Raw genomic sequence first — 26,629 nt, 5'->3', positions numbered from 1 at the left:
TCCCCCCTGGCTACTCTGCAGCTAAAGGCCATCAGGGAGACATCAGGCAACACTTGTGAAGGGAAACAGGAATTTTTGGATCCAGCTCACAGCTTCATCTCCTCTTTCTCCTCCACTCCCTCACCTAGTCTAGTGATGCAGCCACTGGAGCCTGGGCTACCTCTGGCAAAACTCTGGCACCACACCAGGAGAGGGGAACAGCTGAGGTTTGGATCTTGCCTGCAACTGAACCTGAAGAGCAGCTTGCTCTATAGTGAAGAATGTCACAGCCACAGCAGGGATCAGGCAAAGGAAAAGGAAGAAGCTCTCGGCTCTTGAGGTTCCAACAGGGAAGATTTCAGGTTCCAAGTGAAGGGACCAGGAACAAATAGTCTTAGGTCCTGCTGTGCTCGGGTTTCATACAGTTACAAATCAGGCGTGGATACAAACAACCAATGGAGAGCTATCAAGGGAGGAGCGAGGGGATTACATAAACACGTCAGAACTAATCAGGGTAGGTGGGAGGAGAGGTCCACTCACATGGGCCAATGGGGCTGAAAAGTTTACAGGACTTCCAAAGAGGTGTTGCAGTCTGGAACTGGCCCAAGGTAAGAGTGGCAGGGAAAGGTTCAAGAATAAGGGGCTGGGTTGCCTTGACAGGCAGGGAAAGAGCTGGAACAAGGGGTGGGGAATGGCATGAGGGATAGTTTTGAGGGAGGGTACAAACCAGGGACAAACCAACTCGGGAGAACATAGGGGTACAACAAAACAAACCACTTAAACAAGGAATCAATGAAATAAATTTGAACTGCAACAGTCTAGGGTTAGTGCTCAGTGTCTCCCACACAAGGACACAAGCGGATGAGATGCACCCCCTGAGCACAGGCAAGCAAAGCTGTCCAGACATGCAGGGCTGAGGTAATTCACAAGTTAGGATTGGTGCCAGTCATATTACTCAGGATATAGTCTGGTAAATGAGTTTTGTTTGAGTTGGTGCATAGGATTTATGGCTTCTGTATTAAATCACATTTCTCCCATGTATGGATGGATATAACCTGTCCATCAATGTCTTCCTGACTGAAGCCTTGAATTATGTCTTAAATGATGGGAAACATTAGTTAATATGCTGGTTTGTGCCTGTTTGGTCTAGAAGCTGTTACTACTTGAAAATTTACAAACACTGAGAGAAAGGAAAACTTATCTCCTCTCTTGGGTCATTTCAGACCCCTAGTCTCATTTTTCTTCCTCCAATCCTCCATTGCTTCTGCCCCTTCCTTCTCATTTGTCTCAGCCCCATCTTTCAAAGTCTTATGCACTGAAAAAGTATTGCAGAATCTCTTTCTCTCTTTGCAGTAAACATTTTATTACTTTTTAACTCAAACAAACAGGACCTTTGATAGTTGATGCAGGGACACAAAAGCTCTCCCATCCCACTCATTCTTAGGATGTCCCAGTGTTTTGCAGCTTGGCCTGACTATCCATTCCTCCTGCATGTTCACAGTGCCAGGGCTTGCTTTTGTTCTCTCCCTTAACCTCATAGACTTCCCAAGGGATGCAAAATGAGGAGCAGGATTAAACATCTCACAGGTCCCTCATCCTGCTGGAGGTGTTCTGGAGCCAGCACCAGGCACTACAGGTTGTTCCCTGGAGCCCATTGTTCCCTTCTACTTTTTTTGTCTTTCCTTTGCTCTCTTTGTCTCCCAAGGCCAGCCTAGGGGGACATGTTGCCCTCCCTCCCTCCCTCTTTTGGCCAGACAGATGGACACCCTGCAGGAACTCCACTGCATCTTTGTAGCTGCTCCTGGTGCTGCCTGTGAGCCACCTCTGTTTCTACTTTATATTCATTAAAGTTGTACATCCAAGCCTTGGCCTCTAAATTGTTCTTCTTTCTGTGGCAACTGTTCCAGTCTGCTCAGGGTAGAAGGTGGATGGGCAGAGCGTTGGAGTCCCTGTAGTGGATTTTCCTTTCTGCCTTTTCCTTTGGAGTTGATGATGAACATCCCTGGCTACTTCACAGCCAATGGCAAACAGGGAAAAGATGGCTCCAAAGGGTGGCATGAATGGGGAAGGGAAACAGCAATGTCTGGGACCAGCCCACAGCCTCAACTCTTCCTTCTCCTCCCCTGAATTGCCCAGTCTAAGGTCCATGAGCAACACATGTGGTCAGAAGCAGACAAGACAGTTACATCACAGAGTGCTTCAGCACCTGGCAGGACCCAGCTGCTGTCCAGACATGCAGGGCTGAGGTGATGCAGAAGATGGGATCAGTATCTGCCAATCAAGTTACCATGGGGTCCCACCCTTAAAGTGTAGAAATCACTCAAAAGCTCATAAATGCTCACAGTCAAAAGAAATGGTCTGCATTTTTAAGAAATTATTTGTAAATTACATGCTTAGTGTGGATCTTGATATGTTATAGTAGTCCCACACCTACTATATAAGCACATGACAGCGGGTTTTGGATTAAGTAGCTTGGTGAAAGAGAAGAGAGAAATTAAAGAGGGAGAGATAAGTTAATGAGGGGAAAATTGAAAGAAATAGAGGGAAAGAGAAACAGAGAGAATAAAAAGTCCTGGTACCATCATCAATCCAGTGGGTGAGGTGTCAGTCCTGGCTTCAGCATCCATCCATCTGTGCTAGTCTAGTCCATTGGATGTCCAAGCTCCTGGGGGCAGTACCCAGATTTGGGGGATACCTTTCCATGGATAGGTAACTGCCCCAGTAACAGGTTTCTTACTTTCTATGAGTTCTCATACACAGTCTGTTCTTTCAGACCTTTCTGGAAATGGGTGGGAAGTTTCAGGGATCTTTGGTGACCTTGATCCTCCCCTACAGCCCATGTGCACATTGTGACCTCATTCATCTCCTTGTACTGTGTCAAACCAAGACATACGGTCCCATGTTTTGCTTCTCTTCAGGAACTACAGCAAGGTTGGTTGGTTGTTCCAGGAAAATGCTGTCCTACCTCTGTATGGCCCCTTCTCCAGCCACATCCTGTTTTTTCTCATAGCCTCTTCAGAAACTCCTGAAGGCACAGCTGGACTCAAAAATTCAGGCACACAGTGTCCCTATGGATCTTGTTTGGTTCCTCCCATGCCATTCCTGCCCAGAGTTCATGGCACAAGCACCATCCGTGTCCATCTCACTAAGCACTGGTGTAGGAGCACTGAAGAAGCGGGACTCTTGCGCATGTCTCAAAGCCACAGATTGATGGCTGTGCAGCCACCTGAGGGTTCTTGCTAAGAAGCTGTGAGGACAAATGGAATGTGGCTGGAGAAGGGCCATGTGGAGGCAGGACAGCACTTTTCTGAGATAAATGGCCTTGTTCTGCCTGGATACTCCATCAGCTGAATCAATGCTCGAGCCAGGACTGGTGACCTGTCTTCCTTTCTTTCTCTCATTTAATGTCTCTCTCTTGCTCCTCTTTCACTCTACCATATATTGACAATTGTCTTTGTTTAAAAGACAGGTGTCTGCCAAGGAAGGCGAGAACCTTCATGGAATGGAAAATATTACACCCTACCCTCTAAATAATTATAAATTTGAAATTATGGGGCTGTCAGACAAAGACACAGGCAAAGGAACAGCAGTTCTTTACTAGAGTAAGTATAACAAGGCAAACAAACAAACAAACAACAGCAGCAGCAGCGAACAGAAGCAGACCCCCAGTCCCGGCCTCTCATAGGACTGGAATAATAATTTCATTATTCGACTAAACTGCATTTAAAGAGACAGAACAGAGATACTCTGAGCAGGAAAAGTTCATTACTCCTAGCTGTTATACACCTTGAGCAATTAAGGAGTAACCTGTCCAGGCCAACTCTGCTGAGACTTGTACTGTTTTATCTTTCCAGGAACATTACCGGGAATTGTGCCAGCACATCCCACTAAAGATTAAGTTACTTATCAAAGAACTGCTTATATCATTTTTGTAGGAGCAGTCATTGCCAGCAGGAACCAAATATGGTTGACACATCAACAAGCTCAACCCACAGGTTGAAAACCTCACTGCTTTTGTTTATGTTAATCAATATGGTAACCATAGGCATTCTGCACTACACGCTTCTCTCTTGTGGGTGCAATTTATGGCGGCAGCAATTACAAAGGCAGGTGGCATTTCAAAGGTAACCTGGGAAAATACAAAAGGGAAATCCACTCCTAGCAACTAGATAACAGTAGCAACTAGTAATTTTCCTTTATGATCCCACTAATAGTAAGCACACCTTTTGTTTTAACAGTACATGGTGCTTCAATATATACCAAATCATTGTGTCAGGATTAAGTCCCAATAGAGATGCACTCTAGCCCCTAAAGCACAGAGTATGGGCCTGATGGAATGGATGTGCTTGTGATTTTGTATTTGTAGGCAACATTATTGTACATATAAGTATCCTAGTATTTGTGCTTGTAACTTTGTTGACATTATGGGATGTGATTTTAGTTATTTAGCTCCTCTTAAATCTTACCAATTGTTATAATTATACATTGACTTAAGAGAAGCAGCCTATTCCTACTGAATGAATGTCACTAGGATGCGAAAAATGCTATTGAGGGAAGTTCGAGAAAATGGACAGAAAATTTTGATTACCATTCATCCTGATATGGAAAAATTCACAGGGTGATGGAGCAACCAAAGAAAGACAGAGAACACCACCATTGAGACATTTTATTTGGATGGTCACCAAGAGCAACTGAAGCTCATGATAAAATGGTGCACCCTATGATTGTCCTTCTGATGTTAACCTTTTTGCCTTTTATTTTCTTAATCAGATTGTATATTAAAATGTGGGGGATTATAGAGAAATTAACCTCCAAATTCACGGATAGCGTATATAGTTTTTCTTCCTTCTCTTTCTCTACTTCTCCTTTTCCAGTCCAAGTCCATGTGGATGTTTGAGCCACAAGTGGCACAGAAGCCCAGATGATAAGGTGTATCAAACACTAATAACAGATATCCAGGGAGCCAACCAAGGACTGTTGGTAAGAAGGCACTGTGAGAAACAGGGCGTGGCTGGAGAAGGGACCGTACACAGGTAAGCAGCCCATTTTTGCAACAAACATCCTTGTTCTTTCTCCTGGAGACAAGCACAACACAGTACAGTACAAACACAGGAAGGAGGTCACAAAGTGAGCGTGGACTGTCAATCAAAGGCTAACCCAGCAGTGGGCACTGGTTTGATCAAAGGACTCATCCAGAAAAAATTTGATGGACAAATTGCATACATTCATACAGGCGAGAAATGTTACAAATTTATAATAAAGTGGTAAGACATTTGCACAAATTCAGCTTAAAGTCATTTATCACTGCATTAGCCTGTGTGTGGCTGATAGGAAACTTGTGAATTACCTCAGTCCTGCATGTCTGGGATACCAGCTGGGTCCTGCCTGTGCTGAGGAAGTGTATCTCATCTACCCACGCCCCTGTGTGCAGGACATGGACTGCAGACCAGCTAACGGAGGGGAGGAGAAGGAAGAAGTGAGGTTATAGGCTGTCCCCAGACATTGCTGTTTCCCTACACAACTTTTGCAAACTTTGGAGCCATGGTCTTCCTGATGAGCTTTGGCTGATGAGTAGCCAGGTATGACTTTATCAGCTTCAGGGGAGTTGATCCTCCTTCTTCCTCCACCATTTCCCCTAAGCAATATGTAAAGTTTGACGGAAAATTAAGGATGACTCAGAGGCTAAGGCTTGGATGCAAAAGTACTTTATTGAGTCTCAAGAAAAGGACATGGCTCACAGATGCAGTGGAGCTCCTGCAGGGTGTCCATCTGCCTGCCCTAAAGAGGAAGAGAGGCAAACAGGTCCCCGGGGAGGGCCTGGGGACAAGTGGACAGCACAGAAAGAAGATGGAATAGTAGGAGAAAGAAATCACCCCAAAACTGTAAAGACAATGTCCAGAAGATCTATCTCCTGCCCAGAATCATGTTCTGCCTAGAACCATGTTCTGAGGTCTTGGAGGTTCTTGCCCAAGGATGATGCCAGTAGATTTAGCAGGGACGGCATCTGCTGCCACCATAGCAGTTGGTGATGCTGGAGATGTCAAAGCCCCCAGAGCTGATGGGCACTCCACCAGAGCTGAGGATGTTGCCAACAGCAGCAGAGGTAGAAGATCCCACGGCGGTGTTCTGTGGGTAGGAGCTGAGGATGGGGCCGGGCAGGGTCACCAGCACAGCAGGAGGCTCAATGACAACGTGGGAGCTCTGGCACTGCCTGACACAGCACTCATTGCAGCTGTTGGCCAGCGGGCAGGGGCCACAGGGCTGGCAGCAAGGGTTGCAGGGCTGGCAGCAGGACATGGCTTGGGGTTACAGGTGCACCTGGCACAGAGGGCAGTGAGAAGCACAAAGCGAGGACACATGAGAAGCAGCACTGCACCCTGACGCCCTGCAGCCCAGGCTCCTCCTGGCCCACATTGCCATGCCCAGCCGAAAGCCCAGGAGCCACCTTATCCAAGTTCCATCCTCTCACTGTCAGCACAAGACCTTCTCTCCCCTACCCTCACCCGGCAGAAGCAGGTCCCAGCCCTGCGCTATGACAGCCCCTCTCAGCTGAGACCTCCAGCCAGGCAAGAAGGAGGAGGAGGAGGAGAAGAGGCTTCCCACTCACCTGATTCCTGAGGAGGAGGAAGAGGTGAGAGAAGTGGATGAGAGAGCAGAGACCTGGGCTGCCTTTTATAGCAGGCCTGCCCTGCCTCAAGCCCAGAGGCACCTTCGTGGAAGTCATAATTTTCTGACCAGGTCATGTGAAGTGTGCACCATCCCAGTTAATGGTAGGGTCTGTGTCCTGGTTTTCCTGCACTGTGGCCTTTCCATTTCCTGGCTTCTGCCACGTGCTTTCCTATGTGAACATCTCACTCTGTAAGTGCTGGGATGAAAGGCTCAAAGATTTCTGAGGTAGAAGTCTCAGATCAAGGTATGTTGGCACTCCTTGTGGGCAGGTGATGTTCACTTGGGACATTTCTGAGTGGTTTGGTTTTGTCCAAGTTGTCAGGAAATGGGCACCCCTTTTGTGCTTCTTGCCCACACACCCAAGAGCTTCCACGTGAGGGGCATGACAGAGCTTCCTCCCCTCTGCTCTTACTTAGCACTTGTTCTCTGTGTCTCCCCAGGCCAGTCTAAGTTAGGACGTTTTGCCCTCTCTCCCTCTGCATGGCAGGCAGATGGACACCATGCAGGAGCTCCACTGCATCTCAGTGACTGTGGTCTCCTTGTGCTCTCATACCTTGCCTTCTAAGTTCTCCTTTGTTCTGTGGCAACAATCTGCTCATGTACAAAGTTAAAAAGGGCAGGGGGTGGGAGTCCTTGCAGTGGATTTTCGTCTGTGTTCTTTCTCTTGGCACAAACAAAGACATCCTTGACTACTGCACAAACAGAGGCCATCAATGAAATCGTAAGTTCAAAGGGTGGCAGCAGTGAGGATAAGATATAAGAATTCCTTTGCCTTCAGGCTTGATCTAATGCTCTAATCCATGTCATCCCCCAGATATCCATGGTCTCCTGTATGCAGCAAAGGAACTCTTCAAGGCACTGCTGAGCTCAGACAAATAACTCAGGTAGAGAGTGTCCCATGAAGCCTGTGACGTTCCACACATGCTCCTGCTCTCAGTTCAGAGCAGAGACATGATCTTTCTCCATCTTACTGGCCCCTCTGCACATCTTGCTATGTCCAGAAACCAAGGCTTCATCTGCTCCTGCTGAGACCTAAGCACTGGTCTCAGTTGCCAGCACTCAAATCATCTCCAGTTCTTCTTCACTCGGCATGTGTCCCTCATGGATAGCCCCTCCATGTTGGTCCTTATGCTGAAACTCTCAGGGCTCTTGGTTGATCCCATTTATTCATTAAAATACTGTGATAAGGTCCTCTGCAGGAATCCTGTTGTCTAGGGAGAAAAGGCCACACTCCTCATAGCACAGGTTCTCCAACTCTCTGCCTTTCTTTGACACACACAGTGCGGGGTGGGCAGAGCAGCTGCAGGATCAGGATCAGCAGAGGCCACATCAGGTGACTTGGCTTCCCTGGGTGCAGGTGGGCCAGTCAGCAGAACCACCTGGGAGAAGATGACCACAAACCCAATGTACATATGACCAGAGCTTGCAGGAAGCAATGGTTTTCCTGGTGACAAGTAAAGTCTCCATCAGCTTTGATGCAGCAGTGGAGGAATGCCAGATCTTCACAAAGGAAACATGTTGAGGAAGAACAATTGCAGTAAGGTCTGCAGGTACTGATTGCTCCATGCAGGGCCATCCTTCACTAGGGTTAGCAGATAGGTGGAGAAGAAAAGGTTTGTTGTATGTGTGGTAATTCCTGATTGCACTGACCTTTTGATTGTCTCATTCTTAATTGTCTAATTCAAATGCCCAGGACTCCTGCACTAGCTGCACAGTCACAGAATCATGAGACCGCCTTCAAGATCATCAGGTCCAACCATAAATCTAACACTGCCCACTCTACCACTAACCCATGGTCCCATGTGCCACATCTACACTTTGTTGAAATCACCTCCAGGAGTGGTGACTCAACCTCCTCCCTCAACAGTGCTTGATATTGAATTTTTCCCTAACATCCAATCTAAACTTCCCCTGGTGCAACTTGAGGCCAATTCCTTTTGTCTTGTTACTTGGGAGCAGAGACTGACGCCCACCTAACTACAGCCTCCTTCCAATAACAGGTAGTGTTAGAGTGATAAACTTTCCCCTTGACCTCCTTTTCTCCCCATGAAATAAATCCAGCTCTCTCTAAAAGGGAGATCGTAGGTGGAGGTTTTATCACATGTCACTGGGAAGAGAAGAGAACACAATTTTTCTGAATACTCTTAGGACAGCACTAGGGTCAAACCCTCCCATCAGAAGCCCACCTCAGTATAATACTGAGTGTTCACCACAGAGTAATGAAGAAAGCAAAGGGAAAACTGTCCCACGTCTCACGCAGACCTTGGGCATGTGCACAAGAAGCATGAGAGCAGGGTGAATTTCTGGCACCAGAGGAGTCCAGGAGAATGACACAGGTACAAATCACCTGGATGCCACTGGCCCTTCATCTAAACCATCTTTGTCCACTGATGTAGTTCTGCCCTGAAATCCTTGATGCTGTCATGCTGGCACTTTGAGAAATGACCCTTCATAGGAAAGCACGTGGCAGAAGCCAGGAAATGAAAAGGCCACAGTGCAGGAAACCAGAACACAGCCCCTACCATTAGCTGGGATAGTTCACATTTGACATGAGCTGGTCAGAAAATTATGACTTCCACAAAGGTGTCTCTGGGCCTAAGGCAGTGCACGACTACTATAAAAGGCAGCCCAAGTCTCTGCTCTCTCATCCACTTCTCTCACCTCCTCCTCAAGAATCAGGTGAGTGTGAAACCTTTTCTCCCTCCGCTGCTGCAAGAGCAAACCTTGCCTGGCTGGAGGTCCCAGCTGAGAGGGGCTGTCATAGCAATGGGCTGGGAGCTGCTTCTGCTAGGAGAGGGCAGGGGAGAGAAGGTCTTGTGCCAACAGTGATAGGATGGAACTTGGCTAAGGTGGCTCCTGGGCTTTGGCCTGGGCAGTGCAATGTGGGCCGGGAGGTGCCTGGGTTGCAGGACACCAGGGTGCAGTGCTGCTTCTCATGTGTCCTCGCTTTGTGCTTCTCCCTGCCCTCTGTGCCAGGTGCACCTGTGACCCCGAGCCATGTCCTGCTGCCAGCCCTGCAACCCTTGCTGCCAGCCCTGTGGCCCCTGCCCGCTGGCCAACAGCTGCAATGAGTGCTGTGTCAGGCAGTGCCAGAGCTCCCACGTTGTCATTGAGCCTCCTGCTGTGCTGGTGACCCTGCCCGGCCCCATCCTCAGCTCCTACCCACAGAACACCGCCGTGGGATCTTCTACCTCTGCTGCTGTTGGCAACATCCTCAGCTCTGGTGGAGTGCCCATCAGCTCTGGGGGCTTTGACATCTCCAGCATCACCAACTGCTATGGTGGCAGCAGATGCCGTCCCTGCTAAATCTGTTGGCAAAGTCTTTAGGCTTGAACTTCCAAGACCTCAGAACAGACATCTGGGCATGAGATAAAGATTTGGAACATTGTGTTTACAGCATCAAGACATTGTTCCCTTCTCCCACCTTTTTTTCCTCTTTTCTTCACTGTCCATGTCTCCTCAGGCCCGTCTAAAGGGGACATGTGACCCTCGCTCCCTGTTTTGGGCAAGCAGATGCACACCCTGCAGGAGCTCCACTGCATCTTAGTGGCTGCATCTGGTGCTCTCTGTGAGCCAACTCCTTTTCTTCTTTACACTCAATAAAGTTGTTTTGCATCCAAGCCTGGGTCTCTAAGTCCTTCTTTGTTCTCTAGAAAATCTTCCAGTCCACTCAGAGAAAATAGTTGGAGGTAACAGAGAGTGTAATTCCCTGCAGTGGATTTTCTTCCTGCCTTTTTCCTTGGAGCTGACAAAATCCCCCCTGGCTACTCTGCAGCTAAAGGCCATCAGGGAGACATCAGGCAACACTTGTGAAGGGAAACAGGAATTTTTGGATCCAGCTCACAGCTTCATCTCCTCTTTCTCCTCCACTCCCTCACCTAGTCTAGTGATGCAGCCACTGGAGCCTGGGCTACCTCTGGCAAAACTCTGGCACCACACCAGGAGAGGGGAACAGCTGAGGTTTGGATCTTGCCTGCAACTGAACCTGAAGAGCAGCTTGCTCTATAGTGAAGAATGTCACAGCCACAGCAGGGATCAGGCAAAGGAAAAGGAAGAAGCTCTCGGCTCTTGAGGTTCCAACAGGGAAGATTTCAGGTTCCAAGTGAAGGGACCAGGAACAAATAGTCTTAGGTCCTGCTGTGCTCGGGTTTCATACAGTTACAAATCAGGCGTGGATACAAACAACCAATGGAGAGCTATCAAGGGAGGAGCGAGGGGATTACATAAACACGTCAGAACTAATCAGGGTAGGTGGGAGGAGAGGTCCACTCACATGGGCCAATGGGGCTGAAAAGTTTACAGGACTTCCAAAGAGGTGTTGCAGTCTGGAACTGGCCCAAGGTAAGAGTGGCAGGGAAAGGTTCAAGAATAAGGGGCTGGGTTGCCTTGACAGGCAGGGAAAGAGCTGGAACAAGGGGTGGGGAATGGCATGAGGGATAGTTTTGAGGGAGGGTACAAACCAGGGACAAACCAACTCGGGAGAACATAGGGGTACAACAAAACAAACCACTTAAACAAGGAATCAATGAAATAAATTTGAACTGCAACAGTCTAGGGTCAGTGCTCAGTGTCTCCCACACAAGGGCACAAGTGGATGAGTTGCACTCCCTGAGCACAGGCAGGCAAAGCTGTCCAGACATGCAGGGCTGAGGTAATTCACAAGTTAGGATTGGTGCCAGTCATATACTCAGGATATAGTCTGGTAAATGAGTTTTGTTTGAGTTGGTGCATAGGATTTATGGCTTCTGTATTAAATCACATTTCTCCCATGCATGGATGGATATAACCTGTCCATCAATGTCTTCTTGACTGAAGCCTTGAATTATGTCTTAAATTATGGTCAAATTATGGGAAACATTAGTTAATATGCTGGTTTTTGCCTGTTTTGTCTAGATGGTATTACTTCTTGAAAATTTAAAAACGGTGAGGGAATGTAAAACCATCTCCTCTCTTGGTCATTTCAGACCCCTTGTGTCATTTTTCTTCCTTCAATCCTCCATCGCTTTTGCACCTTCCTTCTCATTTGTCTCAGCCTAGTCTTTTAAAGGGAAAAATAAAAATAAAATAAAAATGGAGTAATTCAAAACAACATTGCCAGCACCAGAGTACGACCTGACAACCTGAAGGTCAGGGTGTTGGTAGCAGTCCCACTTGAATGGTGGCTGCAGCCCTCCTACAGTGCCAGGTGTGGTTCTATTGGAGCAGTGATCCTGTTGAAGGGTGGAGTTTTTCTCTGAATTTGCAGTGGTGGTATAGATGGGCCTGGCTTTCCTTTGGGAATCCAGTGGAAAAGGAAGTTGGTCTTCTGTGAATCCAGTGGGAAAACCTGAATGTAGTGTTCAGATTTTATCCAGGTGGGAATGCTTCGCTCCTCCACCTGGGCAGAGCATCTCCCATTGGGATGATGAAATTTTCTCAGCCATGCAGGGACACTCACTGGCCATGAACAGAAGAGATCTCCTGGAGGGAGGATTGGTTGTGGGAGAGATAAAGAAAACTGCCCAAAGAACAGCAGATAACTTACCCACCTCTAACAGATGGCAATATAATGCACACCCCCAGCCACATCTTGCATTTCCAATCCAAGACACGATGGGGGGTAAATAGCATTATTTTGCTGTGGGATACATGTTGAGTTGAGATCTCAAACCTCCTGCCCAAACACTCCCCCCCCGCCCTTGTGGTTCCTGTAAATGTGGCTGTAGCACAGAACAAGAAACAAAAAGGGAGCCTTTTCTGCTGCTGTTTTGCAGCCCCTTGTTTCACATCCTGGAACTTTTCCCTGCAGAATCTCGTGTTTTCTTCCAAGTACTATTGGGCAGATCACTGTCACCCAGAAATGGGGAGGGGAGGGGAGGGGAGGGGAGGGGAGGGGAGGGGAGGGGAGGGGAGGGGAGGGGGAAGAAGGAAAGGTTGGTGAAGAAAACCCTGCTTTGGAACTGGTTTCCCTGTGCATCCTAGAACAGAAAAGTATTTGCCATATACTGTGCAGGGAACACTTGTCTATTCTCCACTCTGTGTGGTCTGGACAGCACCAAGGACTGGCAGGAACCAATGAGACTCACCTGAGCCTCCTCATCTGTTCCTATGAAAAAGGTCTGGGATTTTTGTATTTGTTTTCTTTTATAATAAAATGTCTTAATTTTTTCCCCTGAGCCTTTCTCAAAATCCCATCACTCATTGCAGCTTTTGGCCAGTGGGGTGGGGCCGCCAGGCTGGTAGCAAGGGGTGGAAGGCTGGCACTACTGTATGAAGGACATGTCTTGGGGCACGAGGGGCATTTGGAAAGAGTGTAGGGAGGAAGAAAAATACAAGGATACATGAGGAGCACCACAGGAGGAGAGAGTCAAAGAATGGCCTCATGCAGGGCCAGGAGGTGAAGCCTCTACAGAGATGTATGAGTGAGGGCTCATTGGCCTTATCCTGCCAGGCTCCAAAAGAGCTACCAGCTCCTAGGCAGCCACTGCCCAGGCCCTGAATTATTTTCCCTCAGACTCATGTTGAATGCAAAATGTCACATTTAAAATGCAAAACATACCATTAATGCTATGAGCTGTGGCTTGGCTTCCTGAATGGCTGTGTTTTTATTTCCTGTTTTATTTTTTATTTCAGGCACATTTCCCAGTGGACACTTTTTTTTTTTTTTTTTTTTTTTTTTGGTGGCAAGATGAGAGGCCCAAGCAATTCTGGATCAAAACACATCAGCTTGAGTAGAGGACTCATGTGACATGCTGGATGAGTGTAATAAAAGCAAATTATGTCAGTCTGGATCACTGCTTTAAGGGATTTTGGTGGCCCTCTTGGCAAGGAGTGACTCAGCTCCTGGATTTTATGCTGTCCTGCCTAACAATGAACCAAGACAAATTTTGCTCCTCCTTCTCTTTCAGAAAGAAGTGTGTGGAGCCCATGTCTGGGGCCTTGTTCGTCTCCAGGATGCTCCGTCACTGTCATCATTGTCTCCACACATCCACAGCAGAGGCCACGGTTTATTCTTTCACAGAGTCACAGAGTATGCCAAGTTGGAAGGGACCTACAAGCATCATCGAGTCCAACTCGTAGCCCTGCACAGGACACTGCCAAAAGTCACCCTTTGTGCCTGAGAGTGTTATTTAAACTTTTGTTGAACTCTGTCAGGCTTGGTGTTTTGCCCACTGTCCTGGGGAGCCTAGTCCAGTATCCAACCACCTCTGGACAAAGAACATTTTTCTAATAGCCAACACAAACTTCTTCTGACACAACTTCAGCCTATTCTTTCTAGTCCTGTCACTACTGAGTGATCAGTGCCTTCCTTTCCTCTTCCCCTCACAAGGAAGTTGTAGACTGAAATGCGGTCTGAGCTCAATCTCCTCCTGCCCAGGCTGAACAGACCAAGAGACCTCAGATGTTCCTTTATAAAGCTTCCCTTAAAGGCCCTTCCCAATCCTTGTGGCCTCCTTTGGACACTCTCAAATAACGTAATGTCTCCTTTTAAACTGTGATGACCACAAATGCATCTCAGGGTGAGGCCACCTCAGTGCTGACAATCCCCTCCCTTGCCCAGCTGGCATTGTTGGGCCTGTCTGCCAGGGCACTGCTGACTCATATCCAGCTTGCCATCAGCCAGGACCCCCAGGTGCCTTCCCATGACACTGATTTCCAGGCTCTTGTTCCCTAGCCTCTCTGTACATCCGGGGTTGCCCACTCCAGGCGCAGAATCCGGCACTTGTCCTTGTTGGAATTCATGTGGTTGGTGATTGCCCAGCCCACTAATTTGTCCAGGCTCTCTGCAGGGTGTCCCTACCTTTGAGGGAGTTGACAGCTCCTACCAGTTTTTTATCATCCACAAATTTGCTTAGTTTCCCTTCCAGTCCTGCATTCCATTAATTTATGTGGATGATAAAGAACACAGGGCTGAGGATGAAGCACTACAGAACCCCAACAGTGACACATCACCAGTCTGGTATCACCTCAGTCACCGTTATGCTTTGTGCCTGAGCTGTGAGCCAGTTGCTCACCCATCACATGATGTCCATATCCAGCTGTGGGCCTGATATTTTGTCCAGAAGGATCCTGCAGGAGACAGTATCAAAAGCTTCACTGAACTCCAAAAAGATTATATCAACTGCCTTTCCTTGATTAATCAGGTGGGTTACCTTATCATAAAAGGAAATGAAATCTGACAAAGCAGGACTTCCCTCTCATGAAGCTGTGCTGGCTCTGATTTTGCCTGTTTTTATCTCATGTGCACTTGTGTATAGCTGGGACTCTGTGAATATACATAGGTGCAAAAAATTTTGTGCATTATTATCTTCTGACATGCTTAAGTGTGTGTGTGTGTGTGTGTGTGTGTGTGTGTGTGTTTCCCTCCTCATGAGGGATTGCTCTGCTTACAGCAGTGACATTCTCCACAGCTCTGCCAATAAGCTCCACAGAGTGCACAGAGTCTGAAGGAACTTCAGTGTAGCTGAACGAACCTGGCAGAGAATTGCCCTCACCTCAGGCACTCAGGTGAAGGTAATTCTTCAATCCTCAATCCCCCTTTTCCTGCTGCTTCAAAGTTCACATTCTGCTGATGATGATTCCTGGTCCAAATTAGGACAATTTCATACCACTTTGGATCCTTAGTTTAATTCACTGTATACAATATTGGGAATGCCTAAACATGGCTTGCAGTCCTCATTTCCTGCCTCTCCAGCCCAGGACACAGCTCTCCCAAAATCTAGGGACTTCAAAAGGATGAGGCTTGCTTTATGAACAGCAAAAAGGCTAAGAAGTCCTGCCAGCTTAATCCAGGCTATACTCAAGTAAGCCTGCTTGCACTGCAGTGTCAGTGCTGTCTGCTATGAGACACATCTCTGCCTTGTGTTCAAGCCAATGCCAAATGTGCCAGTGCAGTCCATCAGCCTGGTGCTGTGCCAGGCAGATGTTTAGACCTCAGATTCAACATGTTCTGATCTAAAGGACCATGGCATAGGAAAAGAAAGTGCTCAATGGGTATTTTTCCTCACTTTTTACTGAGTCACGAAGGGGAGAGGAATATGGAATAGAAAACATGGTCGAATGCAGAAGTTGTTTTCTGCATTCCAACTCTGTTATTCTGCAGAGGAAATTATGTCCAAGCCCCTCACATCAACAACCCCAGTGCAGCTCTGACCATACTAGCATGAGCACCTTTCCTCAGGTGATCATGGGGCTGCTATTGCTTCAAGGTCTCCCAGCTTTCTGGGAATCTGTGGGCAAAGATACACCAAGACAAGGCTTGATGGTATCTGGAAGCAGAGATACCAGGAGATGTCTTCCTCAGCTCCAAAAGATTGTACCCTTAATAGTTGTGTCTCTATCGTGCCCCAAAATTTCATTCCTCTGTGAATTGAGAAGGGTCTCCTTATGCCCTCACCCATTTCCCTGACCAACCAACACTTTTCTCCTTTGGCATTCAGAAGTGCAAACAGGGGAAGGACCACACAGATGCCAGGCTTGAATGCAGCAGAACTTTAATGAAATGAAAGAAGGAAACAAAGCCACTGAAAGCGGAGGTCAGCAGCACGGGCAGCACCAAGGGCAGCAGAGGCTCTGCACTCCTTGGCTCTGGAATAGTTCCTGCATAATATTGGTCTACCTGTCCCACAAAGGGGAGAAACCAAAGGGTCCCTATCAAGCTGGTCTTTGGGGAACGTAGAAGCACCAAGGAATCAATGCAAACAATGAAAAGGAGAGAAAGGCAAGTTCGGTTAGCTATCGTGCAAACAGCACTCAAAACCTAGATCCTCTGCCCAACATCGTGTTCTGAGTTCCTCAAGATGTCTTGTTGAGGCTTTCTCAGCACCTTTAGCAGGGACGACATCTGTTGCCACCGTAGCGTCTAGTGATGGAAGAGAGGTCAAAGCCCCCAGAGTTGATGGGCACTCCGTCAGAGCTGAGGATGCTGCCAACAGCAGCAGAGGTGGAGGATCCCACCACGGTGTTCTGTGGGTAGGAGCTGAGGATGGGCCCAGGCAGGGTCACCACCACAGCAGGCGGCTCAATGACAACAGTGGAGTTCTGGCATTGCCTGACACAGCACTCATTGCAGCTGTTGGCCAGCGGAGTGGGGCCACAGGGCTGGCAGGGACGGCACTGGGTATTGCAGGACATGACTTGAGGCTTTAAGTGCACCTGGAAGAGAGAGCAGAGAGGAAACAGAGCACAAAGCTGGGTGGGTGGGTGGGTGAGGAGCAGCTTGGTTACCCCCTCACAAAAGAGCCAAGGCCATCATGAGGGGGAAGCTGGAGACTGGGCCAGGAGCCCTACAAAGAGAGCCTGACTCAGGAAGTTCTCTCCCAGGGCAGGAAGCAAGAGGCACCACCACTACCAGCCCTTCTCTGTGCCAGCCTCCTCCCCACTTTCCTCTCTCATGACCAGATGCTCCAATCCCCAAATATGAGAAAGCCAAAGTCAGTTGAGATGTCCACCAAGCAGAGATCTCACTTTGGAAGAGAAAGAGAATGGGCTTCAGACTCACCTGGTTCCCAAGCAGAAGGAAGAAAGAGAAGTGAATGAGAGAGCAGAGACTTGGGCTGCCTTTTATACCTGCTCTTCACTGCCGCAGGACCAGGGGCGGCCTTTGCAGAGGTAACAATTTCCCAGCAAGTTCATCTTGAATGCAAACCAGCACATCTAATGATATGGGCTGTGTTTTCATTTCCAGCACTGCTGCCTTTTCATTTCCAGGTTTGTTCCATGCCTGTTCCCCAATGAAGGCTTCTTCTGATCCTTGGGATTAAAGGCCCCAGGATTTCTAAGGCAGGAATGCAGCAGTGCAGGCAGAAGACTCAGTTTATGTACTGCATGGGCCCACCCAGACCAGGAAAATGATGCTATCCTGATCACTCTTCTGGGGTTGTTTGAAGTGTTGTTTTCAGGAACAAGCTGCAGCATCCATAGAATCATGTAATCATAGAATGGCTTGATCTGGATGGAACTCCTTCATAAAGAGAAGCAGTGACCCTCACTAGATTAGGTTGTTCCAAGCCCCATCCAAGCTGGCCTTGAACACTTACAGGAATGTGGCAGCCTTAGCTTCTATGTGAAGTTCCATTGCCTCACCACCCTTTGAGTAAGTAATTTGTTCCTAACATCAAATCTACATCTTTCCTCTTTTAGTTTAAACCATTCCACTTTGTCCTATCAGTATCTGCCTGTGTAAACAGTCAGCATCCATCTTTTTGCAAGCCCCCTTCACATACTCTCTGGCCTCAATGAGGTGTCCTCAAAGCCTTCTCTTCTCCATGTGGAACAACCCCAACTCTCTCAGCCTATCTTCATAGCAGAGTTTCTCCAGCCCTCTGAGCATCTTTGTGGCTTCCTTTGGGCCTGCTCTAACAGATCCATGTCTTTCTCATGCTGAAAACTCCATTTCTGAACCCATCTGGGGTCTCACAAAATAAGAGTAGATGAGGAGAATCACTGCCCTCAACCTGCCTTTTGTGATGCAGTCCAGGATGGCTTTCTGGACTGCAAATGGCAAACTCTTGGCTGATGTCCACCAGCAAAACTCCCAAGTACTTCTTCACAGGTCTGCTCTCAATGAGTTAATCTCCCAGTCTGTTCTAATGTCTGGGATTTCCTAATGCAGGTGCTGCACCCTGCACTTGAACTTCCTAAACTTCATCAGGTTCTCATAAGCCCACTTCTCAAGTTTCTCCAAGTCTCCTTGGATGGAAATCTCCTGTAGTGTCAGCTGCACTACTCAGCTTTGTGTCATCTACAAACATGCCAAGGGGACACACGATCTAATATCTCTGTGATTGAAAAAGATACTAAAAAACACCAGTCCCAAGACAGAGCCTTGAGATATGCCCCTCTTCCCCTACCTCCATGTGGTCATAGATACACAGACTAAAGCTGTGTCCATCCAGATATTTTCATATTCACAATAGTATACTCTTCAAATCCATGTGCATTGGGTTTGCTTGGCCTGGTTTTGGTAGCAGGAGGGCTACCAAAGGCACTTCTGTGGCTTCTGTGAGAAGTTGCTGGAAGCTTCCTCAGTGTCCAGCAGAGCCAAAGCCAGCTGGCTCCAAACAGACCCACCACTGGCCAAGGCTGAGCCCATCAGAAATGGAAGTGCTGCCTCAGGAATAACACATTAAAGAAGGAAAAAAAATATTGCATGGGTGTAGTTGTGGCCAGAAAAAAGCAGAGTGAGAATATGTGAGAGAAACAACTCTGCAAACACCAGTGGAGAAACAGGAGCAGGACCTGCTCCAGGCTCCAGAGTTGAGATTCCTCTGCAGCCCATGGTGAAGACCATGGTGAGGCAGCTGGGCCCCTGCAGCCCACAGAGGGCATGGAAATGCAGAGATGCACCTGCAGCCCCTGGAGAAGCCAACACCAGAGCAGGTGAATGCCTCAGAGGAGGCCATGACCCTGAGGGAAAGCTGTGCTGGAGCAGAGTCCTAGCAAGGATCTGTGAAGAGAGGAGCCCATGCTGGAGCAGGTTTGCTGTAATGACTTGTGACCTTGTGAGGGTTCCTGAAGTACTGACCCCATGGAAGAGCGACCCACATTGTAGCAGTTCTTGGAAAACCATTGCCTGTGGCATATGGTTCCTAGCCTCCTTCTCATTTTGGAGAAGTTCATGAAGAACTTCTCCCATGGGAGAGACCCCATCCTAGAGCAGGAGAAGGACTCCCACTCCTCTCCTTGAGCAGCAGCAGAAACAACCTGTGATGAATTGACCATGAGCCCCATTCCTGTTTCCCTACTCTGCTAGCGGGGAGGAGGAGATAAAGCTGGGAAGGAGGGAGAGGTAAGGGGCAATTACTCAGTTTTTTGTGTTATTTTTATACTTATTTTACTTCTCATTATCCTCTTCTGATGTTGTTGGTAAGAAATCCAATTAATATGCCTTAGCTGAGTCTATTTTACCTGTGACAGTATTTGGTGAGAGGTCTCTTCCAGTCCTTAACTCATGAACCATTGTTATATTTTCTCTCCCCTGTCCACTTGTAGAGGAGAGTGATAGAGTGCCTTTGGTGGGTGCCTGGCAACCAGCCAGGGTCAACCAACTACACCATCTCTCCAATTTGGAGATAAGGATTTTGTGTGGACTGTGTTGAAAGCCTGACAGAAGTTTAGGTAGATGACACTGGCCAGTCTTCCCTTGCTGACTGTTTCAGTCACTCCATCCTTGAAGGCCACCAGATTGCTCAGACATTACTTGCCCTAAGAGAAGCATTGCTGGCTGTTTGGATCACCTCTTTGTCTGAATATGACTTACAGTTGCTTTCATGAGGACCTGTTCCTTGATCTCCTCAGGCACAGAGGTGAGGTCTGCTAGTCTGTGATTCCCTAGGTCCTTTGTATTGCCTCTTTAAAAATCTAGTCTGCTGCTGGATGCCCAAGGATTCCTGTGCATGAGGGTGGGCTATGTCCTTCCCTATCCCTCCCTTCTCAGCTCACCCTGATGGTTATTTGTTGTTGTTGTCTCCCCACGTGTGTGCATTGGGCTGCAGGCTCTGACCCCATCCTACCTAACTCTGCCTTCGGGAAAAATTTCTGGCTTGTTTTGACTTGTCCACTCTCTGAGCAGTCTGTGAGTACATAAACAATGCTGTGAGCTTGCCTGGGGCCTTGCCCTTCCCCACAAGGCTCCAGCCCTGCTGCAGCTGTCTCCTGGTGTCCTCAGCAGAGTTTACAGTAGGGTGTGTTCCTACATGTGTTCATGTGCTCTTCTGTGCATCCAGACTTGCATGAATGTACCACAGGTGCATATTTGATAGGTGTATATGAACATATGTTCTTTTGTGTCTCTCCTTACAAATAGATTGTGTTGCTCGTGGCAGGGACACTCCAGAGCTCTGTTCATGAGCTCTGCAAAGCAGCAGGAGCTCAAGTGCAGCTGAAAGGTAATGGCATCACCCTCCTAGAAATCTCTTGAAAAAGAGGCACTGTAATCAACCCATTTTCTGAGCTGTCCTTGTCCTGATCCTCCAGAGCTCATACTCCACTGATGATGGTGCCAAGTCCCAACAAGGACTACCAATTTAGATCCTTTAGTTGAGTGTAACAGGATTAGGACTGCCTCAGCATGATGGGCAGCCCCCTTCTGCCTGTCTCACTAGGTCAGGGAACAGCTGCTAGAGAGTTCAAAAGGATGGGATTTGCTTTATCCTGGAGAAAGAATAAGGAATCCTACTTACTCTCCTTGTTCAGGCTGTGTCCAAATAGATATTCTTCCTGTGAATTGTTGGTGCTTCCAGGTGTGGGACACAACCTTCCTTCATGCCAAAGCCAATGTCAAATATATTAATCCAGATCATCGGCCTGGTGCTGTGTCAAGCTGAGATCTTGGCCCAAACAGGTACTGAATTAAAGAAACACAGTGCATGTTATTATTGTGCACCAGACTGGAAGGAAAGAGACAATGTGTGTTGCACAGGGGAAGCCAATAAACAGGGTTATTGGGCAGATGGGCACCAGTGGGGGATACCCCAGCAGTTGCTCTGTGGTGCAGATGTCACAGTGTCCCCAGGTAGGAATGGTGCTTGTGCCCTAGATCTGCCTGTGGAGCAGAGAGAGAATGGGGGACTCCAAGGATGCCAGGCAGAGCAAGGAGTTGGATTGCCCCTATAGTAGCAATTACCTGGTGACAGCAGTGCAGGTCTTGTGCATGAAAAGTGTGAGGCTGGGCATCACAAGAATATTGGCCAAAGAGATGGAGGAGTTCAGATACTTTTCTCTAAATCTCCAGCAGGAAGAATGTGCGGGGAATTTTTTCTGTTGGTCCCTTCATGCTTCTGCAACACCCCTGTTTGAGCTTAACTTTGCCTTCATCAGCTTTTTCCCTATATTCAGAGAACTGTAGACACCTGAAATCTCCCAACTTTTAATCACTCACTTAAGCTAAGGTTGGAAGTCAAAAAATATATTTTGGAATATCACAGAAAAAACCAACCTATGTGTGTTAATAGTGAAACCAGATGTTCTTCACAAAAACTCAAAGATTACTGCCATGACCACATTGTGGAAAGGAAGAAGAATGTTGTACCCTAGTAGGCCCAACTCTCTCTGGCGACACTCTGTGCCATGCTGTCATCAGCCCTGTTACCCACCATCTATAAACAGTGAAAGGATGGCTAAAAAGTGGGGATTTCCAACAGGTATGCACAGGGTACAGACATTCATTAGAACTACAGCCTGCAGAATTTGGCTTACACAGTCCCCATCAACCTGATTGCCAAGAGAGATGTGTTTACTGCCCTGATACCTCTGTCATCCTGACCAACTGTTGGTCAAACAGGCAAGAGGAGACAATGTCATCAAAGGACTTCACAACCTCATTTTGTGGAAGAAAAAGACATCTCTCTGCATTCCAAACTCCCAGATGGGGAAAGGGCAATTTACACAGTCTCCATCATGGATGGATGGATGGATGGATGGATGGACGGATGGATGGATGGATTCAGTTTATCCAGCCCTTCCTGACTAAGGCCTCTGATGTATTTTTGTTCAAAACAGTGCCAAACAGAACCAGACTAAGCAAGAGGGACATTTGTAAACAAAACTTGTCCACCACAGACAGTTCAAAGATACTGCTGTCCAGAATGACTTTGCACAGAGCTTTTGTGGAGCAGCGCTGGTCCTTACACAGCAGAGTCTTTGAGGCCCTGAGCCTGAGCAGAGCTGCTTCATCTTTGCTTGGCAGTGACAAGGTACAGCCGAGCAGTGAAGGGTCTGTGAGCATCCACTACTGTCCTTGGACTGCCCTGGCCCATGAGGGTTCACAGGGACTCCAGTGTGGGACCCAGAGTGGCTAATCCCAGCACTGACTTGTGAATGGTGCCAGGCCTGCGCACCTGCCAAAACATGGGCCCTGCCACGGGCCTTACATTTGGCAGTAGGGCTGCAATGAAGAACTGATCCCAGCTGCCTATGCCCATTTGTGCTGGCCATTGTCTGAGACTGGGCAGTGGAGTGAAGATGGAGATGAGGCCTTGAGTCAGCTCTGAGGCTATTCCACACAACCACACTTCTGACATCCTTTGGGAACATTTTCTGTCTACCCCAGCACAAAACTGACAAGAGGAAGAGGTGCTGCATTCCCATGATCCTGCAGGTGAGTTTGTCTCCAAGACCTCCCATGGAATTCTAGTTGCTACATGGGGACAGCAGAGGTTTTTGCAGGACGTGTTTGGGGTATATCTGGGCAGAGACACTGAAGGGAAGGGGCTGATCATCATGGGGTAGCTGGGGATGTTTTGCATCCTGGCCCAGGGCTGTACTTCCCATAGGACCCTCTGCAGTGTATCCCAACCTCATATTTTTCTGGATGAAGGATCTCACTACATTGTCACCTTATCCCCTGCCAGGATCAACACCATTCCACCCCAGCAGATTGCAAGGTCATATGTGGAGGGAAGGACTACCTGGAGACCCAGCATGAGATGCAAAAATCTTTATTGAGTTTAAAGAGGGAATCAAGGTTGTTACAAGAACAGGCCCTTAGTGCAGGGATCTGGCAGGACAAGCAAGACACTTCACCTCTTGGCCAGGGTGAAGTCCACACAGGGCATCCATTTGCCTTGCCTGTAGAGTGCAGGCTGGCTTGGAGGAGCTTTGCAGCTGCAGGGAGCAGAATGACACAAAGAAAATAGAAAAAAGGAGATATATAGGAAAGACATAGGGCATGCTTTCGAAGTGCCTGAGCTGGGCCCTTTCTTCCAGCATTTTCAGGAGGAACTAAAGATGGTCAGTTCCTCTGAAAGAAATGACCTGAAGATTCTTCCTTTGTTCAGCACCATGCCTGGAGATCCTGGGGACACTTCCCAAGACCTACATATGCCCAGCACCACTAGCAGGGGAGGCCCCTCCTTCCACCATAGCGCCTGGTGATGCAGGAGAGGTCAAAGCCCCCAGAGTTGATGGGCACTCCGTCAGAGCTGAGGATGTTGCCAACAGCAGCAGAGGTGGAGGATCCCACCACGGTGTTCTGTGGGTAGGAGCTGAGGATGGGCCCAGGCAGGGTCACCACCACAGCAGGTGGCTGAATGACAACAGTGGAGTCCTGGCACTGCCTGACACAGCACTCATTGCAGCTGTTGGCCAGCGGAGTGGGGCCACAGGGCTGGCAGGGACGGCACTGGGTATTGCAGGACATGTCTTGGGGCTGCAGGTGCACCTGGAAGAGAGAGCAGAGAGGAAACAGAGCACAAAGCTGGGTGGGTGGGTGGGTGAGGAGCAGCTTGGTTACCCCCTCACAAAAGAGCCAAGGCCATCATGAGGGGGAAGCTGGAGACTGGGCCAGGAGCCCTACAAAGAGAGCCTGACTCAGGAAGTTCTCTCCCAGGGCAGGAAGCAAGAGGCACCACCACTACCAGCCCTTCTCTATGCCAGCCTCCTCCCCACTTTCCTCTCTCATGACCAGATGCTCCAATCCCCAAATATGAGAGCCAAAGTCAGTTGAGATGTCCACCAAGCAGAGATCTCACTTTGGAAGAGAAAGAGAAGGGGCTTCAGACTCACCTGGTTCCCAAGCAGAAAAAGGCAAGAGAAGTGAATGAGAGAGCAGAGACTTGGGCTGCCTTTTATACCTGCTCTTCACTGCTGCAGGACCAGGGGCGGCCTTTGCAGAGGTAACAATTTCCCAGCAAGTTCATCTTGAATGCAAACCAGCACATCTAATGATATGGGCTGTGTTTTCATTTCCTGCACTGCTGCCTTTTCCAGGTTTGTTCCATACCCATTCTCCAATGAAGGCTTCTTCTGATCCCTGGGATTAAAGGCCCCAGGATTTCTAAGGCATGAATGCAGCCGTGCAGGCAGAAGACTCAGTTTATGTACTGCATGGGCCCAGACCAGGAAAGTGATACTACAGGCTGGATAACTCTGGTGGGACTGTTTGAGTTCCAGCAATCCTCAGCTGGCTGCCCAAGGACTCCTGTGCATGAGGATATATCCTATCCTTGTCTTTCTCTCCCTGTGGTCACTTCTTCCCTCCCCATGTCCATGGACTCTGCAAGTGGTTTTCGCCCCAATGTGCCTAACTCTGCTACCAGGAGAAAATTCTATCTTGTTTTAACTCATGCCCTCTTTGTCCAGCAGAGAAATTGTCATGGGTTTGTCTGGCTCCTCACAATGCTCCAACCCTGCTGCAGTTGTCCCCGGGTGTCCTCAGCAGAATCCACAGTGTGTTGTGCTCCTATAACCTTGGCTTCTGTGGGATAGAGAAGCAGGCCCATGTAATCCACATGAAGCTCAAGAAGGCCAAGTGTAAGGTCCTGAATTTGGGTTGGGTCATTCCCAAGGATGGACAAAGATTGATTAATGAGTAAACTGAGAGTAGCCCAGCCAAGTAGGACTTGAGTATACTGGTGAATGAGAGTCTGGACGTGGCCTGCAATGTTCACATGCAACCCTAGAATTGTATCCCAGAATTGTGTTGCATCAACAGAGGAGTGACTACCAGGTATAGAGAAGTGGTTCTCCCTCAATACCCTGCTCTTGTGAGACCCCAGCTGGAGTGCTGTGTCCCCAGTGCTAAGGTGCTTGAAGTAGGTCCAGAAGAGGCCACAGAAATGCTCAGAGGGCTGCAGCCCTTCTGCTATGGAGACAGGGCTGGGAGTGATGACTGTGTTTATCCTGAAGATGGTTCTGGGGATACCTTAAATCACATTCCAGTGCCCAAAGGGGATCCAAGAGAGACGAAGAGAGACTTTTTTACAAGGGCATGGAGTGATAGGACAAGGGGGAATGGCTTCCCACTGAAATAGGATAGATTCATACTAGTTACCAAGAAAAAATTCTTCCCTCTGAGGGTGGTGAGGTCCTGACACAGGTTGTCCAGAGAAGCTCTGGCTGCCCCATCCCTGGAAGTGGATGCTGTGCTGCTGTGAAACACATACTCATGTGACTTTCACAATTGTTTCTAGATCCAGGGATTTTGATGATAAAAACTGCCCAAGAAACCCAACTTGGAGCAGATCTATTGGAGGCTACACCATAAACAATCCAAAAAAGCCTTGTCAATATTCTCTGCTTAAAATAACACTGCAATTCTCAGAGCAAGTACCCTACTGACTCTTCTTCCTGCTTCATCTCCATGGGCCTCCACTGATGGCCACAGCTGGAGAACGAGGGCTTTGGTAGGAAGCACAATTGCTCTTATGATTTTGACACTGTGACACAGAAGCCCAAGATGGGAAGGGATCTTCCTTACCCTGCATCAGCAAGTGGAAAACAGCCACCAGCCAGACTCTGGACAAGATTATTCCTGCACTCATCCATTGCCAGAGAGTGGTCCCACTCTTTTTCATGTCTCTCCTTTTCAGGGAAATCACCAGTGCTGGAGGGAGCTCCCATGTTCTGAGGTCCATGCCAGTTTCTCTGTCCAACAGCTGCTAACATCTCAGTGACCTCCTTTCCTCCCATGAGCTAAAGGAAGGGTTCTGGGGACCTATTTTCAGGCAACCCCACTACAGCATTTCTTATGGAAATTCAGCTCAAGGGTGCTGAGTTTCCAGATGGATCTCACCCTTTCAATTGGAATCTGTTGCCCATGAAGTATCATCCCCTTTGCACGAGAAATCTCAGGATACTCATTTGTTTTTCTACTGCTGTTCTATCATAGTCTGCCTCTCCCAAGTGACAAGGGTCTGCTCTGACAATCCTTGTGTGTGGCTTTGCATGCCACTGTTTATCTCAGAGGGCTCTAAGCAGTGTTGATGAGGAATTCACAGCAGATCTCAGACACTCTGCTGTGTCTTGGATTTCTTAGACATTTCAGATACTGCTTTTTGTTGCTTTCCAGGACTGTAGAAGGATTCAACACTCCAAATATACAATTATTTTCAAAATGTTGTATTCCTAGGCAGAAATGGCAAGCAGTGTTGTCTGTCTGCGGATAAATCCAGTCTCAGACTCTCTGCTGTCCCAGGCATTTTCCCAATTGCCACTGAAAAAGAGCACAGCTGACAAAGGTGGATTGGTGGGAATCAGCCTGTGCCTTGGGCAGTGGTGCCTG

The 26,629-nt window shown here is 48.2% G+C and overlaps 1 protein-coding gene and 3 pseudogenes across 1 annotated transcript; 1 reads left to right on the top strand and 3 right to left on the bottom strand.

The window, feature by feature from the left end:
* Positions 1 to 5,962: 5,962 nt before the first annotated feature.
* On the bottom strand, positions 5,963 to 6,778 carry LOC146765180 (feather keratin Cos1-2 pseudogene; annotated as a pseudogene).
* Positions 6,779 to 9,645: 2,867 nt separating this feature from the next.
* Positions 9,646 to 10,268, top strand: LOC144247515 (feather keratin Cos1-2 pseudogene; annotated as a pseudogene).
* A 5,545-nt stretch (positions 10,269 to 15,813) lies between these two features.
* On the bottom strand, positions 15,814 to 16,876 carry LOC110483422 (feather keratin Cos1-1/Cos1-3/Cos2-1). The gene has a single exon (XM_085562015.1). The coding sequence runs from the start codon at positions 16,759 to 16,761 to the stop codon at positions 16,456 to 16,458; it is 306 nt and encodes a 101-aa protein (XP_085418141.1). The 5' UTR covers positions 16,762 to 16,876; the 3' UTR covers positions 15,814 to 16,455.
* A 3,588-nt stretch (positions 16,877 to 20,464) lies between these two features.
* LOC146765179 (feather keratin Cos1-1/Cos1-3/Cos2-1 pseudogene) lies at positions 20,465 to 26,616 on the bottom strand (annotated as a pseudogene).
* Positions 26,617 to 26,629: the final 13 nt, after the last annotated feature.

This window comes from Lonchura striata, chromosome 27 (genome assembly GCF_050655825.1).
Source record: "Lonchura striata isolate lonStrDom1 chromosome 27, ASM5065582v1, whole genome shotgun sequence".
In the NCBI taxonomy this organism is placed as follows: domain Eukaryota; kingdom Metazoa; phylum Chordata; class Aves; order Passeriformes; family Estrildidae; genus Lonchura; species Lonchura striata.
Note: the sequence above shows the minus strand (reverse complement) of the source record. Positions and strands in the feature narration are given on the sequence as shown.